Source organism: Perna viridis, chromosome 4 (assembly GCF_037379345.1).
Source record: "Perna viridis isolate PV_CMFRI_1.1 ecotype Kerala chromosome 4, ASM3737934v1, whole genome shotgun sequence".
NCBI lineage: Eukaryota > Metazoa > Mollusca > Bivalvia > Mytilida > Mytilidae > Perna > Perna viridis.
The window spans coordinates 33869908-33890435 of NC_142448.1; the positions used below are offsets into that span (position 1 = coordinate 33869908).

General features: G+C 30.8%; 2 protein-coding genes across 4 annotated transcripts in view; one reads left to right on the forward strand and one right to left on the reverse strand.

The window, feature by feature from the left end:
* LOC148619842 (U3 small nucleolar RNA-associated protein 6 homolog) overlaps nucleotides 1-20528 on the forward strand; it is a 137219-nt gene that overhangs the window by 70614 nt on the left and 46077 nt on the right. The window lies entirely within an intron of this gene.
* Nucleotides 1567-16706, reverse strand: LOC148619843 (uncharacterized). Of its 3 annotated transcripts, none has more exons than XM_088580181.1 (3): nucleotides 16626-16706; nucleotides 10444-10507; nucleotides 1567-3450 (listed from the first exon to the last, which is right to left on the reverse strand). In XM_088580181.1, the coding sequence occupies exon 3, from the start codon at nucleotides 3353-3355 to the stop codon at nucleotides 2303-2305; it is 1053 nt and encodes a 350-aa protein (XP_088436307.1). In that variant the 5' UTR covers nucleotides 3356-3450; nucleotides 10444-10507; nucleotides 16626-16706; the 3' UTR covers nucleotides 1567-2302. The 3 variants fall into 3 exon arrangements, with proteins under 3 accessions (XP_088436307.1, XP_088436305.1, XP_088436306.1); XM_088580179.1 differs by having other exon boundaries at nucleotides 16379-16701; XM_088580180.1 differs by lacking the exons at nucleotides 10444-10507; nucleotides 16626-16706 and adding an exon at nucleotides 7662-8107.

Here is a 20528-nt window from a genome sequence, read left to right on the forward strand (position 1 = left end):
TGGAAGTGAAATAAGATTGACATAGATATGTATCTACAGTGTTCTCGCCAGGCTTTTGAATCATAGTAATCCCAGTGGATATCAACTCCATATTGGATCCATTTGGTCGGAAAAAATCATTTTGAGCATTTTTTTGCGGTGATGGAATAGGCCGTCTGCTTCAAAGACAACAAATTAATGAACAATGTCATAAGTAAAAATCATGATGTACAGTCTCGTGATAAAATGTTTGTCATCGTATAGAATGATCCATGTTCCATTCCCAGCAGACGACATCTATCATTTTTACAGTGTATTGTGGGAACAAAAGATTTCCATGGTTTCTTTTGAGATTTCATAATATTTGTTCATCAGACATGCTTGATAGACAAGAGTACCTGTACTTTAATTTAAGCTTTCATGTTCTTTACTGAAACAGATAGATAGTTACTGAATATTTCAGAAACCTGTTTAATCAAATAATCAGTTGTCAAAAAGATGCATATTTGACCTGTGTATTGCAGTATCCTGTCTTATCCAATAAAGTTTCTGATCGTTGGAGTAGTTGAGATTGGTTTGACAGAAAAGCCTATATACCACCTCCCCACCCACCAAAATAAAAGAAAACAAGCAAAAAAAAGGACCCTTCTTGTAAAGCAAATACACTGAAATTCAAAAATATTTACCCTCCCCCCCCACCAGGGACCCTCAAACAAAAAAGCCAAAGAACCTGTCTTATAAAGTAACTACAAACGTGCATACTCTCTTTTTCTACTACTTTAACATTAAGTAGAATAAATGGATATAAACTTGATCAAAAGAGTGCTTGTCTTAAATCAATGCTTTTACCAACTGTTGTACATTGACATGCCTTAAGATTAACATTTATGACTATTTCTGACATTGACAGTGGGTCTTTTGATTTTTCTCATTGAACATTGTCCACAAAAATATTTGGCTTTGACTCTGGTCTATTTGGAAAACTCTTAAAATTAATTTTGGAAGTAAATGGAAAGTTGCTTACAAAATTGGTAAACTACATTTTAGCAGAAAAGGTAAAGATTCAAAACTTATGAGATATCAGTCTGACTACAGGGCAAGCATATAACACAGCAATGTTATGGAATTCAAAGTGAGTGGCAAGCTCTTGTTAATCGTGGATGGAATCCTGTAGAAAATTAATTAATTTGTTCTGATTTGATTTGTGTTTATTTTACACAGGTTTTACCACTAAGTTCAGAATATGATTTTGTTTAAACAGGTTTTTTTTAGTGTTCAGTGAAACCTGTCAATACTGAACCAATAATAATACCAAAACCTGCCTAAACCAGACACTCTTGCAAGTTCCTTTACATAAATTTGAATGTATTTCAGTCTAAATTAATAAAAAAAAATGCAAGGTCTAATTTCAATTAGACTGAATGTATTTTGAATCTTTGTGAACTGAACACCTGTCTAAACCAAACAAAATTTTAGGGTCCAAAAGGGGTTTGTTTTAGACAGTTTTCATCATATATTCCATTAGAAGTGGACTATATTCCACTTTATTCCTGGGTGTTTTATGTTATGAAAAATATATTCAAAATCTTTCAAGCGTTTTAAAACTTTATAATCATGATAATGATGTGTTGTTTCATACAACTATAGGATTTCAGAAATCCTTTGTTTACATTTTTTTATACAGTATGGTTAAACTACAATTGTGAAAGCCCATGTTTGGTTGCTTATGAATTTGCTAATCTTTGAAATATATGAAAAGATAATTGAATAGTAGTTGAAAATGGGTTGCAGTTTTATCCATCAATATTCCAGAATAATTTCCTGAACAAAAAGAGTTTTGTAGATGATTACATCAGAAAAACACATTTACACAGTCCTTTGTTCAGTATATTTAGCACTTAAAAGGTTTAGTTACTATTATTTAACATTTTCACTTTAAAACAAGAAAATCCACAGTTGCTCAAACTTTGAAATAAAAAATGAGTCTGTAGAAAAGTTGCTGAAAACTCCAGTAGTAAATTCTCGTTTTTATCATTTCTTTCCCCTCTGGAATGCTAACTTTCACATATAGATTTTGTGTCTCTTACAAAAATCACTTATACTATCACATACACGAAACTGGCACTAAAGATACTTCATCGAAATGCACTATGCTTTTTCTTAAAAAACATTAAAAAAATACTATATCCATCCAACATTAAAATGCTATGCACACACAACTATCATAAAATTTAAATATACATGTTTCACATGTGTAAATTCAACACATATCTACAATCTCATCCAGGAACAGAACACGGAGAATTTTTCCCATAATCCTTTGCTAGACAACAGAAAAAGACATTGCATTATGGTGCATGTCAATGTTAGGTCTATGATGTACCATCGCTGTGGTAACTGTCTGTTTATGTTGGAGTGACTGTAGACCCAGTGCTGGGGTCTGTTTGTGTGGATGTTGTGGTGATTGTAATTCTCCAAACGTTGATGGAAATTCTCCCAAGGTGGGATTTGTTGACATGTAGGATTTTGATATGCTAGTCAGTAGTGGTGTCATTTGAATTGGTCCGTACTGATTTTGAGATTGATAAGAAACAGGAACCATGGAGTCACTAAACTGCCGTGACGGCGGTAAGTGATGCATGGGCATGTTAATAGTGTCCTTAGTTATTGTAGAAATTGGCAGAAAATTTAAGTCTGTCTCTATCTCGTTTATGTCTAACTCCTTTTGATTGTGTTTAAGTCGTGGATGAGATGCTTTCTTCTTTTGAATTGGATATGAATGTCGACTAGATTGCACACGCTTCATTGGGTCACTGTCTTTCAATGATGAATGTGCACATATGTGTTCTTTTTCACTGCATATAGGTTTGAATACTGGAGTATCTTTTTCATTTCCTGTGCTATTTTGAGCACTATGGCAATACTGTCCAGATCGAGAACTTCGAAATCCTGAATCTTCTGAATCAGTCGAAGCTTGAGAAATTGGTCTATCACTTTCAAACTTGTACTGAGTCTCGCTTAAATCAGACATTCCACTATCATGGAATGTATTGTACATTGCTTTTGATTCATTTGAAGGTAAATCAGGACTGGCATCGAAGGCTTCATTGTGTTCTGCGTAATCCCCAGAATGAATTGAACTGTTTGCTCTCCAGTATTTCTCTGTTTCTATTAATTTGGCACTATTATAATCATCAGATTTGTTTTTCTTCTTTGCAAATCTTTTATGAGGGTCATGTTTCTTTGTCATCATTTCTTTGCGAATTTTGTGCTTTCGTAAACAGAATAAAAATATCACAAAAAGGACTAATGTTATTACGGCAGGAATGATAATTCCAAGATAGAATAGAAATCGTAACGTCATGCTGCTTGTCATGGTTGGAGCATCACGGGAAAAATGTCTGACTGAATGTCATCCATTCTTAAGTTAATACTAAATCTGTCCACTAACACATCGTGTTTGGCTTAAGTCTGAAAATAAAAAAAAATGAAGAAAAAAAGTTGAAAAATGCAAACATGAAAAATGATAACATGATTAGGTAAAATATCATGTATTTTTCATAATGATGGATGGTCTAACAGAAATTTATGAAAATTGCTAACAAGAGTTTACCTTGAATATTTTTCATGTCTGTGTATCTTATTAAGTGCTTTGCTTTGTGTTGAACTAAGAAATATTTTTCAGTGATAGAAGTAAATAAATGGGGACATGTTTAAAGTTTACAGTGAAAAATTGAGTGTTGATAGTTCATTGTTCATATCTGTGCTTAGGTAATCAGTCATGCTGGTGAAAGGTCATCTAAAGAGCATATGTCTTTCAGGATAAAAAGTTTTTCAACAGAATGTCAAATGTTTTGGAGGCTAGGCAGAATTATAAATTTACATGATTGATATGGCTATTCATACATGTTGGACATGCATATTGTTTGCATATTTAAATTGTCTAAAAGAAAGTTACAAATTTTATTAACTATATCACTATAAGGCTCAGGTTTATCACTTATTTGTTTTGGTAGAAATATTATTCAGGTTGATTTTCAGAGTAACCATATGATTTGAATGGAATGTAATCAGGGATTATGATTCTCTTTTGAATAATAATTTATTCCATTTTGTAATCTCCTTTCTTAACTATTGCAGTAGTCAATCTCATTTTTTTTTTAAATACCAGTATTTTATTTGCATCATCTAATCAGATTTATTCTGTCTTGTAATTTCTATGATGAACTAAGAGAAAGTCTGAAATGATCGTAAAGCAATAGTCGTTTTTTTTTTTTTTTTTTTTAATTCTACAAATTCTAGTACATGTACTTAACTTCCATTACTATGAAGGATTTTTCTTGCCCTGACTTCTTCATAAACAAAATAAAATTGACCAACAAAATGGTCTAGACGCTTAAGGTTTCTTTTTTCATAATCTCTAAATGAGTCTGACAGTTCAGAGATTTAAACACAACAAAAGGATATGGTAAGAAAGTGTGGTACAATAGTGATTCGGGTACTCATCACACTAATCATGTACTTGAGAAAAATCATGGATGTGGTGAGACGCTGCGATACTAGATCTTCAAATATATAGAAAAGAGATGATGATTGAGGATTGACACAATCATTGACATGTTGGAAATAAAGCATGAAAGGATTAAGATCCTTGGGTCATGTTTGCTTTTGAATTTTGACGAGGAGTTTATAAGTAAGAATTTGAGAAACTTGGTCTTCGTTGAAGTAATTCTATTGTGAAAACCATGAATAATTTTCTGCCTTTTTAGGTTTGATTTGGTTATATTAAAATTTAAATTTGTGCACTTTATGGCTTCGATAAGTGAGTTATGGTCCATAATATTTTTATTATGGAAATGTATGCTACGACTCAATTAAATTTGCGAGAGATTGATGTCAGAGATATCCAGAGGTCTCACTTTGGAGGCCCTCTCGTTGATACGATATCAGATTATTTGCATATTATTGGAATGTTACTCTTTGGAGGTCTTGGGAATGAAGTTAATCAGATATCTACCATATTTTCATTGAAAGATGATTATTACATTACAATGTGGAAAAAAAGGGGAATGCATTATCCACTTTATTGGCCAGAAGAGGAAAAAAGCTATTATTACAATAATGATAGAGTTTTGTGTACTTAATTTATCTGGATAAATATATTCTTGTCAAAATTTTATCATATTTCTAAGACAACCAACTGTGGTCTAAAATGATTATAGTGATACTTTGTTCAGGAAAACTGATTATGTTTTTTCAGAAGTCATTTAACAAAGGGAGATAATTACCTAAAAATCAACATGGGGTTTTTGAAAGAATCATTTTTTGTATGATTTTAGAGACAAAATCTTTACTTTTTATTTTAAAAAAGTCTTAAAGTTCACTGGGCTATTCATGTTTAATTCAGCAAATCTTGAAGTTTATGATCTGAAAGTTTTTTTGTTTTTTTTTGTTTTTTTTGTTTTTGTGTAAAAATGAAAACAATTGATGCATGACTTTGTGACCAACTTATTAAAGGAGCCAATGAAAGCATGAGATCTTAAGCAGGTGAATTAGGTACGAGGGCAATGAAGAGAAAATACACCTATTATTTTTCATATTTTTTAAAAAGCTGTTTTTCAGCTGTGTAATTTAGACATATATTTTTCATTTAGGCTTGCGTGAGGTTATCAGGTCATCTCTCAAACAGGTGATTTTCAAACAAAGTTGGACATTTTTGTAGTCAATTAAATTCTCATTATCAAGTTTCAGTATGTTGTAGATTTGTTCTTTGTAAATTTAATTAAGAAACTATAGAAATGCTTTGTAATTGAAAAAAGAATACCTTTCCATTGTTCTTGTGTAAGATGACACTTATTTTGAAAATTACGTTTGAAATTGACAAAATTGTCGAGTTAAAATAATTGGATTTAGAGAAGTACGAAAGATCCTTTAGAAAATTGCCTCATAATTGAATTTCTTAAAAGTTTCTTTGACAATAAATTTTGTAATTGTTTCCTCTATGAACAGCTATCTGTGAATTTTCAAGTCTCAACATTTTTATTATTTTTTATTTTTGGAAAGGCTGTTCAGGAAACAGAAAACAATATTTGTTGCCTTTCAAACTGTTGCACGGTTTTTCAGTTATTTTCAGAAGTATACATGTTAACAGTTGGGAAATGTAATCATGATTTTTCCTGTTATTTTTTCCCTTGTAGGTAAAGAGTAAAATGAAATTGTATAAAAATGAAAGTGGTTTTTTTTTACATTTCATTATATTTCTATATCCTTAGTAACTATATAAATACTAGTTGTAACTAGGCAACTAGGATTTGTTCCAGTTTTCCAAAAATCAATTTAATTGCAGAAATATGAGAAGTTTTTACATGAAAATAAACCAATGTGTTGTGTTTTTAATTTCAATTTTTATTTTCTTTCAGAAATTGAATCATCTCCTAATGTGTAACTTATACAATTTCAATAATATTAAATGTTTGTTTGTTTTTCGTTTTTTTTTGTTCCGTGTAGAATCTGTTAGTACTGGTTTGCATGCCTCATGGCTTTTCGGTTAATGGAGGGATATAAATATAGAATATTTCTAAGCAAACAATAGTCTAGTTGATTTTTAACCAATTTGGCAGGTTGTTGGTTTTACACTGGAAGGGATGTCATTAAGTGATTTTTTTCATATTTGAATGACTCCTTTCTATATTTTTAAATGTATGTGTTAATGTTATAATTACACATCGCAATGTTGAAATTGGTTACAATATGAATACAATACAAATGTGGGTTTGGAAAATAATATCTTACGAAAATACAATGTCTGATTGCTTTAGTGATATTTTTTAATGGCTTGTTTTGAATTTGACTCTCTGACAATTGTTGTGAAATTGGTCGCCTTGCTGAGTGATGTAACTATCAAGAAGTATTGTTCTGTCCTATTAAACTCCTGCTGGGTCCTAATAAGTCAGTAAATAACTCTTTCAGACAAGGGGACAATATATTTCATTATTTGAAAGAAATTTGTCCTGATCGTTTAATTCTATCATAATTTTCTCCTCTGATTTAACTTGATAAAGCCTGACATTGCTATTCAGGACAGTTAACAATGGATTGCCATTTAAAAATTATGTTTTATGAAATTTGAATTAAGTGCAAAAATTTTTCAAAATATCCAAGAAAATCGTGAATTGATTTTCATTGTATTGTTATTAAATTCAATCAGTATTGAGTATTGAAAAAAAAAAATATGAAAAAAAATTGAAGGAGGGAAATTTGTACTTGGTTTTCAAACTTAGCTATTTATAACTACATTTTAAATGGTTGTAACTTGTTTCTTTAAGCAGACAGTTAATTAAATTTTGTCCAGAAAAATTTGAATGAGACAAAATTCCTATGATGGTATTTTAGGAATTTTTAAACAAAACTTCACTTAGGTATGAATGAGGATTGTTTTGGACCACCTAGATCAAGTTATACTTAACTTTGTATCAATTTACAGAATTATTGTTTTAAATAGTTCATGACAAAAGGATTGGGTCCTTAAATCGAATGATCATGTCTATTTAACATACCTTATCTTGCAATCAGAGACATCCTAAATATTTTAACATGAAAACACAAAATTGACGAACAATAAGATATCAAAATTCCATCTGTTTTTTCATCGGGTTACCTGTAAAATTTTACTTAGAACATACCTGAGAAAATAAAGAATAAATTCCAAAATATATTTTTCACAGTTTTGTCTATCACATGAGAAATCCACTATACTTAAAACATCTCCGAAAAATTAGTCGAAATTTATAATCCATGCATTTGTTTAAGTTGAGTTAGTCCACGGGCCAGAATATTGATATTACGGAATGTGTATAACACTCTCTGATTAAAGGCCAGGTATCAGAGAAATGATACGCAGTCTTTACATGTCACGGTTGAAAGGTCACCAACGGAGTTACGTCTCGGCAGTCAAATCGGGTTACCTGTGTTTGTTTAGCTATACATCCTGTGTATGTCTTTTGAATTATAAACCTCAGTTCAGGTTTTCTGTAAGCTTTATACGACCAAGCTAGTGTTTATTGACTGGTATAGAGTACCTTATAACAAACTTGCTGAAAATTTAACCTTACATTTTCACCATGTATAGCTTCTGCTTATCACATTTTTTCTAATAATTGTAATTTCAGATATGGAGTTGAGTCATTCCTATATATAGTAAAATCATGTTTATTTAGATTGTTTTTGCTTTTAGTTTGACCAGATATTTTTTTTATTTGATTAAGAATTTTTCATTTTATTTTAAGGGACTTGGAGACAAGTTTTAGACAACATTTTGCACTTATAAACTATACTTGTATTAAATATATATCATTCTTTTATATGAGTTAAATTGGCTTTAAACAATCAGTTTAATTACAATTTTTAAGACTTTCTAATATAGTTTGAGATGACTCCTGGAAATTGTCTGGACTTGAAAGTTTTTTTCAGTATAGTGTTGAAAATATCATGGATTAATATTGTTTTTAAAGAATACATGTGAAGTTAATATTTTTATCCCTGGGGCTTCTCTAAACTTTGACCTAAATGTTCTCTTATCAGCTGATTATCAAATTATCACATTAGCTCAAATTTCCCTGAGGTGAAATTGGACTTCACTCATTTTTTTTTTTTTTTTTTTTTTAATTTTCAAGATCAAAATGATCAACAATCAATGTTTCCTATAGATAAATATGTAATTAGGGGATTAAATTTGGGGCAGACATTTATTATGACAGGCGGTGACCATTAAAAAGTATCGAACCATGATAAGTGGTCTTACAAAGGACAAAAAATCTAGAGGCTTTTGACACATCTCTTTAATGATAAAACAACAAAATGTGAAAAATTTTAAAAACCAATTCAGTAGTTTGTAAATATTCATTTCAAGTTTACTTTTAACTTTTGTTCCTTTTAAGCTGTGTTGAAACAGTTTTGGCAAAGTTAAAATAGGGCTACATTTCTCTTTATTTGTTCACTGTTTCGGGTGTATAGACGATTTTTCAAATATTTTTATTGTGCCCATTTATTGGGAATTTTAGGCTTTACTTTTGGACAAAGAAATCGGTTTTTGGGGTACCCAGGTTATTCCGCCACCTGAGAAATGTACACATAATTTTCTTTCTTATCACCTATTGATGTCAATTTTTAATTTAATCAATTTATATTTTGTTTGGTTGTTACTTATGTTGGATACTTTTGAGTCTTTATTTTACCAATCATCGAACAAACGAGAAACTATCAAGTGAAAGGAAATAATTTATGATCTTGTATTTGTTAACAAATATATAAATTAGAATTGTATTGGCCATTTGTTTGACTTGGGTTAAATAAAAAGATATACAACTCAGACTGGACAAATATCAAAATTGAATTATATCTTTTTTTTCTTATCGGTTGAAAAAGTTTTTCAGCAAGAAATCGAAGTGTCTCAAGTAAGTCCTACTTTCTTGTGAGTTTCCCAATAAATCTATTGGAAGATAAAATCGTCAAAGAAAGTGTCATTCTGCCGATGAAAATATTTGATAAAGGGAGCTAATTAGTTGTAGTGGCATGATTCAATAAAATCATGATAATGATAGTGAATTATCCTACTTCATTTGTTTTAATTGAACCAAAGTGGTATATTTTAACCATAGTCAATTTATAATCTAAAGGAAAGCTTTGATATGTGCCCAAATCTTGACCAATATAGATGTGTTTTTATAATCAGGTCAACTTATATTTATTTTGATTTTGAACTGTAATAACTATTTTCCAGTAAAATTGTCCTGAAAAGGGCAACATTACCTATGACTTTGTCAATTTGACCTTTGACTTATGACAGCTGTTATCATATTTTGGATGGGTTCAATGCATCTTTATTATTGCCCTGTTTAGAATTTTATAGTGAACAGCCATAAATTTGCAATTGAATGAACAATGAAAAAGGATAGTCAATCAATAAATTTTCATGTTTGGGGGAATAAATCCGCCCGTCAATTACCCACAATGATTTCAGGATTAAGACATGTCATGGTAGGTGAGATCAGGGGAAGGTATTATTTAGACAGGGCGCGAGTCTATAATTAGACAATGAGTTGCCCTATTTTTAATGGTAACTTATAATTAGGGAGAAAATAAAATTCACTGAGAGTCGTGGAAATGGATACTAAACTCTTTGTTAACTGTCAAAGTTTATAACCTCTTCTTATAACAATGAGAAAAAAGGTTGTAAAAAAACATATGGTTGGGTCAGTCTATTAGGAGACCTATAATTTATTCATACAAATGTTTGCTAATATAATGTCCTCCTTAGAGGTTTCTGTTAAAAAAAAATTAAAGTGTAATGAAAATAAAGAGTCCTTTTGCAAGTCATCCAGAAAATTATTAATGAGCAGTTTTTGTGGTAAGGTTGAAATGAACCTGCTCTTTTAACTCTTATTCTGTACTTCATTTTAAGCATACCTTTGATGGATATTATATAGAATATCTTCTGAGGATCTTAGTTCAGCAGTACTCAATCAGGCACCTGTTATGAAGAAAAAAAATGTGTGTATAGTTATGTGTGTATAGTTACATGTATATTTTAGTCTACTTAAATTTCTTTAAATTTTCAAATCTATTCTATTACTACTCTCTGATATATTTTAAAAAGAAAACAAAAAAAAAACTACTAATAGTTCTTTCTAACGTAATGTTTTATATAAATTGATTTCTTAATTTTTCCTTGTTACTTATTTTCAATTCCTACACATCAGGATTGAAAAGTAAAGAAATGGGTCTTCAGCTAATCTTTTTTTTTTCTTCTCAATGAACAATTAGTGATTGTCAATTATAATGTCTGTTAATCCTTATTTAGATATTGGTTAAGCTTAAATAGAGAATATTTTTTTTTATTTTCTCGTGACAAATTATACATGTACAAGGCTCAGCGAGTATTTTGATTTCACAGACTACTTAAACATGTAACAAGCTTTTAATAGACATTTTGTAATGAGAAATCAGTTGAGTACTGTTTATATTATGTGGATTATAGAGTAAGTGATTAGGAGAGATCAGTGCCTATTGATAAGGGGTAATAAGTCAGACCTAGAAATCTGATTATCAGGGTATAAAAATAATTAATACTTAGGACATAAATCTGCCTAATCTTGGATAAAACCCAGGATATTACATGAATGGGTGATAAAAAATTATTACTGTTTTTTTTGGTAATTAGAAAAATTATAAGTGCATATAGTATCGGTAATATGGGATTTGTGTTGTCCAGTACTGTAAAATGATTGAAAGAGGGTGTATTTTGTAGATGATATTCAAACTGAGTGTATAAATTTAAAATATTTTGACTTATCTAAAAGGTTCATATTCATCTTCATTCTGTTCTGAAGGCCAATATTGAATGAAAGGGAACCACTTCCTTTTACGCCATCATTCTATTCATGGCAACTGTTGGTTAATAGTGTACCTCTTCCTTTATCAATGTGCATTCAATAAACCACATTCTTTATTTAAGTAGCATTTTGTTGACATGAAGTATGGCGAGATATAAAATATTTTCAAACCTTATCCACAGTGAAATGACCTTACAGTTTGTTGCAGACTGGTTACGGAGATAGTCTCCTACCACGTTCTACCGTCAAATTATTTCAAAGTATTTCTACCCTAGTTTTTATCTATATAAGGTGCCCATTATCAGCTTTAGGTGTGCTATCAATTTTGACGACCTATTACAAAGCAAACTCACTTATCTCCACTGATACTAAATTCTATGTATTGTTAGGTGTTCAGGCCTAATCTGGCAAATTCTTTTATTTGAACAATATGTAAATATTTATGAATGGTCAATGAGGCTTTGTAGATGACAGAAGCAATCATGCTAATTATCATGGACTAGTCCAGGTAACAACGAAGAGCATTGTAGAACAAACCACCCACCTTATCGCTAAATTATGGTTCTAATTCAATTCCAAACGGTATCAACCTCTTAGTAACTAGAGAGGAGCTCAAGTACCCTTTTAGTCATATCTCTGAAATTACTTTCGGCTATATTTACTGATTCCTATCAGAGAGTATCCATGAATGTTTTACGATGGATTTTTCCAATTTTATGGCCCCTAAAATTTACTGATTATCAAGTTGATAATGTAGCCAACATAAATGTTATAAGCCCTAGGCTTGTTAACCTGTATGACATGTTGTGCTTTGTTGTTTATGAATAATGCAAAGTTTCCCTGTAATAAGTGTGAATTGACCAATTAATCAGGGTAAAGGCCCATATGTTATTATGACACATTAAGCTTTCCTTACATAATTTCTTGTACAAAATTAACAACAAACATAATTTTTCATCATGCTTTCTTCTTTATCTTTCCCAATTGTAATATATTAGAATTCTTTTGATCTACAACTTGAATGTATGGTAAGCCATATCTCTACTAAATAAAGCTGACTTCTGTCATGTGCCAGTGAATATAATTTGTAAAGTTTGTTGAATTTTAATGCCAGGAAGAGTTAAAACCCTTTGGTTTTAAACCTTACATGAGTTTCATTGATCCCTATCCCTCGAAAAAAGGTTGTTTTTTTTTTTTAAATATTGTCGTGAGTATGAAAGTAATCTAAATAGTGATATGTCTTTTTGGTTTATCTAAATTATTTTGTTTTTCTTTTAATATTGACTTTAGGTCCTACTCAGCAAGACTGAATCTAGACATTGATGGCAAGGAGAAGTTTCAGCTAATTTTTTTTTTTAAGAATAACAACATTTACTCTTTTGTCTATGAAATCTATCACAAAAAAGTCAAAGACAGATTGGAGAAGTGAGCAAAAACAAGAAGTTTCTGCTTATTTCTCCTTCAAGATTAGGCCCCGGGACTCCCCTACCAGCAGTATGAATCTAAAACTAAATGTACTGAATATTTTCTACATAATATATTGATCTTTGAAACAATTTTTTAATGAAGTCAGCAAGTCCAAACTAAATTATGAATTGATACTTAAATTGAACTTTAGACAACAATACAACATGCTATAAATCAGATGGATGGAGGGGAAGTCCGAGGTTCATAATGGATGGAAACTTTCAATGTACAATTTGATCATTTTATATTCACATGTAAGCAATATTATACCCTTAAATAGCAGCATGAAGTCACAAATTTGAAAAGAATTTGAGGGATTAGATGTAATATAAATTTTACTATCATGTTTCTCTAGAAAAAAGAAAGTATTTGGAGCGAAATTCAATGAACAATGATTTTATGACATAGAATACAGAAAAAGAATTTAATCTCATCTGTGTAAGGTAAGAAGTTGGATAAAAAGTTGTTTTACATGATAATTTGAATCTTTATGCTTGTCATTGGTCAAGGTTAACTGAAAAGGATATCTTGCTCTAAAAATAGCAGTGAGGACCCACAGTGTTATGTTATGTGTAACTGCTTCATTGAAACTCAACCCACATTCTTATTCCAAATTGTTGATACACAACAACTTCAATGGAAAAAACTTTTTTACATGCTGTTTGACTATGTATCATTTATTTTTTTGAAATTTTGATTTTTGGTCAAAGTTCATTTAATGTCATATAGGTTCAAAGTCAAGTGAAAGCACTTTTTTTTACACTAGGTGCTAAAATGTAGCAAGTCTTCTTAGATATGAGATATACTTCCTGATTTTAACCAGATACATCTCAGTGTCATGCTATTATCTATTTTTAATCATCAATTCATCTTCAATTGAATTATTCCAAGTCAAGATGTTTACATAGAGACATGTGTTAGAAATTTGATTTTATTTCCTACCACCAAGGAACTGCTAATGTAATACTCATGTCATCTCAGCTGAAAGGATGCATCCTACAGTTAATTGTCTGTTCTATGGGAACTTTATTGGTTAATTTGACACCAAAATGAACTTGTCTTTGCAGGTCCCATAGTCGAGTTTATGTTTTATTTTTAGGAGTTTGATGTGAAGATCAATTTTTTTAGAAGGTTTGGTGATGGGGTAGAGAAAGTTGCGTCTGCAAAATTGGTGTGAAATAGCAATACCTGATAAAAAGAGGGGTTTCTATTGTATAATAATTTAAGTTTGGAAGCTTGCTTGGCAATGGCATACTTTAATACAACCAAGAATTTTTCACTAGGTTTTAGATTGTATATTTATTTGATTTGATTTTAGAAATACAAGGAATGAGTCAGAATGTTGTGTATTTCATAATTAAAGTTGAATAGGACATATACAATATACATGTTCATGTAGCTGATTTCTTCCTAAATGAAAATGATTTAATACTTTATAAACTTATACTGTATGTAGAATAATATCTTTAGGACATACAATTTTGTGTACTTCCTATAAAAAGGTCACACCTTTAACGTGAGAGGATCTTGTCCTTATGATCTGGCCTCGGGGATATTTTTGTCCTAATCTCAGTTTACACCTCGGATATGAAAACATAATTTCTTTGTGTAACCAATTTCAATATATCAAAATAAAATTGCATTTGATAAATTGGATTTTATTTCTATTGGTATTCGCTTCAATAAATCAGGCAAAGGGCTAAGAATGATAGGTTTAAATTTTGGAATTTCATATCGTTTTAACAACTATTTGATATCAGTATTTTCTGTAGGGGATATAAATGTTTGATTGTAAGTGTTACATAATGATGGAAAAAAATTGTAAAGATGTAATTTTCACCTTTTTATGTAATCAAATCTATTCCAGTTAGTTTTGAGGGTCACCTTGGGTTACAGATGAAAGGCAATTTAACATGAATCTTCACTTAGGACTCCAATGAATTTTATCATTTTCATTAATTGCTTGGGGAATAAATGGAATTCTGGTTTGAAAACTTGATTTAAGTTAATTTATAAATGATTGGTGTATAAATAATTTAAAACTTTTCCACGTCTTTATTACTTTTATGGGAATTCCTCTACTTTAAAATTGCAGCAGTTTTTCAAGGGGGATAACTTTGAAACAAAGTTGATTTAAATCACATTTGATGTGGCATGTAGAGTCAACTTACATGTATTTAACAATTCTGTAAAAATGGGGGAAAATTGAAGTTAAATTTTATACATTCATGTTACTGTTAATTTAAGGTTACAAGTGAACATGCTCATGGGTTCAGATTTCAGAATTACAAAAAGACCACATCATCACTAGAACAAAATCTGTAGAGTATCTTTGTTCCTGCCTTTTATGGGTTGAATAAAGGAGTCTATGGTGCCAATTATCTGGAGATGGATCTGTGATGCTAATTAACCTGTTGGAGTTCACACCTCAGTAGACCATTTATGCAAATTGAAGAGTTTAGGTTGATCACAATGAATGTTTACCTAAATTTCTTTCTTCCAGTTGTTGGACTGAACAATTGTAGCAAGTCAGGGCAGGGGGTAGGGGTGGTGGATGGAAATTTTTTTTGCATGAAATTTTGATTTTTCACCAGTTCTGCCATCATAACTGTTTTGCCTATCTTTGCCTATGCCAGCCCCACCCTTTCCAACCAAAATCCTGTATCTGCTCCAGCAAATCATTTATTGTTTGTTGAGGGATACCATTCAGACAAGGATAGATATATCAACCCTTGCACCATATCTGCACCATATGCACATTCTCTCAAAAATGCACATTCTTGCAGGTAGATATTACAATATACCTGTATTATAAATACCAGCTGGTATACCACCCTTTTGACAACCTATTTTATTATTGTTACATAGAAATACTAATAATTGTGGTGTTAGAAAATGTCATATAGAATACATTTAACTGAAAAGAAATGTGTTATTGCCTTTATAATGTGTTTTTGGACATCTTTATGAGCTACTATACAAACACCTGTATAGGTGAAATGCATGAATATTTATTCGGAATTCAATAAATTTTATGTCATTTTTTTATTTATTTACTGTAACAAGTGTAATTGGAAAGCAATTTGAGCTCCTATTAAGTGTTAAAAATAACAAAATCATAGTTCATACCAGAAATTTAATGGGATGTTAGAAAAAAAAGTTATGGCAATGTACAAAATAAGGAGGGGAGTAGATAAACGTATTAATGGATACTCTCAGGGTAGATCTAGGTTTAGGTTGAGGATGTATATTGATGCAAAAAATTGGGTGGAGGGGGTTGGGGGTAGAATTGGTGAAAAGTCAAGATTTCATGCAAAAAAAACTTATTCATAAATAATTTTAGTGAGGGCATATGCTGGATCTGCAGCTCTATGAATCCATGTCTGGCAGCATCTTTGAAAAGTTGATTTTTGCTCTGAAAATTTTCAGTGATATGATAAAATTGATTTTTCAGGATTGTTTTGTAATGGTTATGAAGAAATACAGTTTCAACAGATAAAACCCCCAGTCATACTTGATGAATACATTTGTCCATATCTTACCTGTTTTAAAAAAAAATAGTCGGAAATGGTTATATATCAAAATCGACAGCGAAAAATACGACTCCTCACTACAATATGAAAAAGTAATCCATCAACTTTAGCAATTACTGGTAGAATGTAATTAACGTAGGAAAGTGTTTCTAATCCATGAATAGGTAAATTGTCAATTAATCAGTCCTGTGTATCAATCAGATAGAAAAAGTCAAACTATGAAAAAATACCAGGTGCCTTTCTACACTGAGGGTACCTTTTGTCCTATAAGGTGAAAAGATGAATATTTTAGTCCAAAGACTTCTATCTCCAGTGAACTGTATTATTGTTAAACAACTGTTCACAAGTCTTTGATTAGATTTCCTGCCAATCAAACCACAAGCTCCACCCACCTACTCATCTCAGCCAATCAACTGTGAATAATTACTTACCTGAGTTTTATGATGTTTGATTAAATTTTCCTTTGATGTTAAACAGAATAAAGGCCACATCAATAAAAACAGCTTATTTAGGAAATGGAACATTAATATATTAATATGGATTTTCTGTGTGGTTGAAGTTTCCTACCTGAAGAGAGAGAAAGCTGATAAATACACATTAATAATTATTATTGAACACCTGTGTTGCTATGTTGGGTTGAATTTAAGTCGAAAATATGTACTTGAATATTTGTTACTTATTCTATTCATAATTTTCAAAAGTTATGCAACACTTTTAGAAAAAAATTAAGAATTCTCTTTATCACTGCAAATTATTGCTAAAGAAGTATAATACATTGATAGTCATTACAATTTTGTAGTTTAATGTTTTTATGTATATTTTCTGGAGATTCCCTTTTGCACCAGCTTTATTATTTCTGAATTATTATGGCTTATTGTTGAAGTACAAGTCTTTCTAAGAGTCAGGCAAAATGAGGACATGTCATAAACCAACTGATCTGAATGTATAATCTTTTATTGAAGTCTTCTCTATTTGGAATGACCAATATTATATCTCTGCATCACTGGATATGTTAGGAAACTTTTCATTATAATGTTAGAACTGTGTTGCCTGCCAGTAAAATGTTAATATGCATCGCATATCAATAAAAATATAACTCATTTTACCAAAATTATATAAAAAATATTTTCTTTTTGTTTTTTATTTGATTGCACAATTTTGGGTGGTCAAATTACACTGTCCGAGTGATTTCAGAACATGCTCTACCAACTGCCTGAATCTTACAGAGACTGACACTTATGAGGTGTCATTTGTCATTATATTACTAATGCTTGATAATTGTTTCAGTCATTTGATCTTTTACTTGATTTCATGCAAGAACTGTCTAAAACTTACCAGATCAATTCGAATGATTTTATTTTAAAAGTTTTATACGGAGAGGCAGTTTTGGGGGAGACAGGCATTACAGGAGCTATAGCTAGGCCTCCATTGTCTATCTGCTATGTAATAAAAGCTCTTACACACAAACCTATCAATTATGTTATGAAGAAACTTTTGAAAAAGTTTGAAAATCATATTTTTAAAGGCTTGAGGAAAATATCTTTGCTGAGGACTTCCTTAGGATGATAATAAGATTTAGAGGTTTACATATTTTGCAAGTAGTGAGCGGTACAGTTTGTATTGTGGAACAATATAATTATTCCTTTGCCGTCTTCATAGTTTTGCAGTAGCCCAAAGTTCTATGGCTCATAAAATTAGTAGTTTTGCTTAAAGCAATTTGCTCAAGCCTAGCATCAGGCTGCTACATGTTATTCTAAACAATTCATGTTAGTGACTTGAACTGGTACAAAATTTATCAAATAAACTATTTATGTTGGTGAATTGAACAGTTTATGTAGAATACTGCTCACAGTACATGTATTTCTAGTTAGAAAAATGTTTTATCCTCAAGTTATCTATGTTCATCAAACATAATAGTTTCAAGCCTATAATATTTATCTGTTCATGAGTAAAAATGTATTGTCTCCATGAATATTTTATAAAGATGCTTGTGTAGGTAAACTTGTTTCATTAACAACAAACAAATGGCTAATGTCCCATATGGACTAATCACAAAAGGGAGGAGATAATGTATATTGGGAAAACAAATAAATCAAGGGAGGAAAAAATGACAAATTATTTATGGGACCCCTTAGGGCTAGTCCGACTGGTTTTATTACAATGGGAGGGATAAGTGCATACCAAAAAATGTTATTGTTTCCAAATTTTGCCTATACAAATGTATTATTCAGGAAGGGTGGACAATTGTTATAGTCCCAGAGGAACATATAAACACATAATTGGACACTTTTATTGTTATTAATTACATAAAAGACTAGATAATCTGATATTGTTTGGAAAGTGGATTATCTGCCCTTTGTTTGACATAGATTATCTACCCTTGTTACAATACATAAATTGGATTATTACAGGTGTCTGCAATGGTTGTGATAAGAAAAGTGTGATAATGGTTGTTGTATAAATTATGGGGCGTTAAAATATTTTGATATCATTACTTCAAATATTAACCACAACCATAATTAGGTCTTCTTCCGTCATAATATTTGTTCCTCCTATTAGTGACCATAATATATGTAAACAGATGTTTTAGCCATGCTGTCCTGAACTTCTGAACTGTTTGCCTTTTAAAAGTACATGTTGAGTTAAAAAACAAAACCAAATTCAAGGTTTAGAGACAATATATGAGTTTGCCTTGTTTTAGTTCTTGACCAGATGATTACTAAATGCCATGTGTCATTTTTACCTAATATGTTCTTGCAATGTAATTTAGTATATAAAACCTCTTGTAAAGTTCATGTATATTATAGATTTAGAAGAGGAAAACATACAGCATAAGAAAAATATCATAATTTTAGTATAAAGAAGTTTAACAATTATTTACATTTTTATATTATATTACATCAATCTTTTAATGGATGTATTATGGTATACCACAGTCACTCCCTCTGTGTGCTCATCTGTCTATCTTTCAAACATCATGTAAAACAGTAATTGGGTTAAATATTTGTCTTATTGGATGGCTTCTGTTGGTTTTTGTTTTGTTTTTTTTTAATTTGATTTACCATTTCTTAAGGACTATTTGACTTGATACCCAAAATAACTTTGATGAATTGTTGTTATGAATGATTGTGAGCTCCCTTTTAATTTTTATGATTTATTTCTTTAAGATTGCAAAACATTTGTGGTCACATAATATTATCATGCTGTCTTTGACAGACATCCATAGACAAATTGGTTTTTTGAAAATAATTTGAGTATAAGTGTAAGGGTCCCTTTAAAATTATATCACAAGGTGCTATACACACAAAAGAAAGGCTTTTGGGTATTTTCACTTGGACCATTTAGCAAGTAGGGGCCAAAAAGGGACCAGAAACAAGCACTTTCATGATATCCAGACAATAATATGATTATAAGTGAATGGATTTCTTTGAAATTGTAACACAAGTTGCCTTACCACAAAAAGAAAGCTGGGACAGATTTCTAGGAGTTGTTTCAGACTTGAACTGTGTAGTAATTAGGGACCTGAAACAAGACTTTTCATTACACCAGAACAATAACTTGATTTTAATGAATTGATCTTCATTAAATTATACATTAAGGTGCCATACCACAAAGGAAGACTTGGATTGATTTTTGGGGTTGTAACTGGAAAAAAGGAGGGTCACTTTGATTCTGGTCAAATTCTTATCGTGTGTCAAATATTTAAAATATGAATCAAAGTTCAGAGCTGCATCAAACTTGAATATTATGTCTCAACTTTTCCCAACTGGGCTCAACCACTGTGATCTTATTAAGCTGTGCCCAACAAAGAGACTATACTTATAAAAAATTGAGTGATTTTCAGTTTTTGGATTCTTAATCAAAAGCACTTGCAGAAATGTCCATTAAACTTTGATATTTATATTTGACTACATCCATTCTGCTCAAAATCTTATACAGTGTCAAACATTTAATCACAATCCAAATTCCAATCTGTATTAAACTTGGTTTGCCTGAACTGTTCAGGGTGTATCAAGCTGCACCTAGCAAATCATTTTTTCAAGGTTATTGCATTTTGTCTTTCCTTTTTAGCTCGCCTGGCCGAAGGCCATGTGAGCTTATGCCATCACTTGGTGTCCGTCGTTGTCGTCATGGACAAATTTTTAAAAATCTTCTCCCC

Excerpts from the sequence above, each read along its gene's own strand:
- LOC148619843 (XM_088580181.1), bottom strand. The coding sequence starts at position 3,355 with ATGACAAGCAGCATGACGTTACGATTTCTATTCTATCTTGGAATTATC.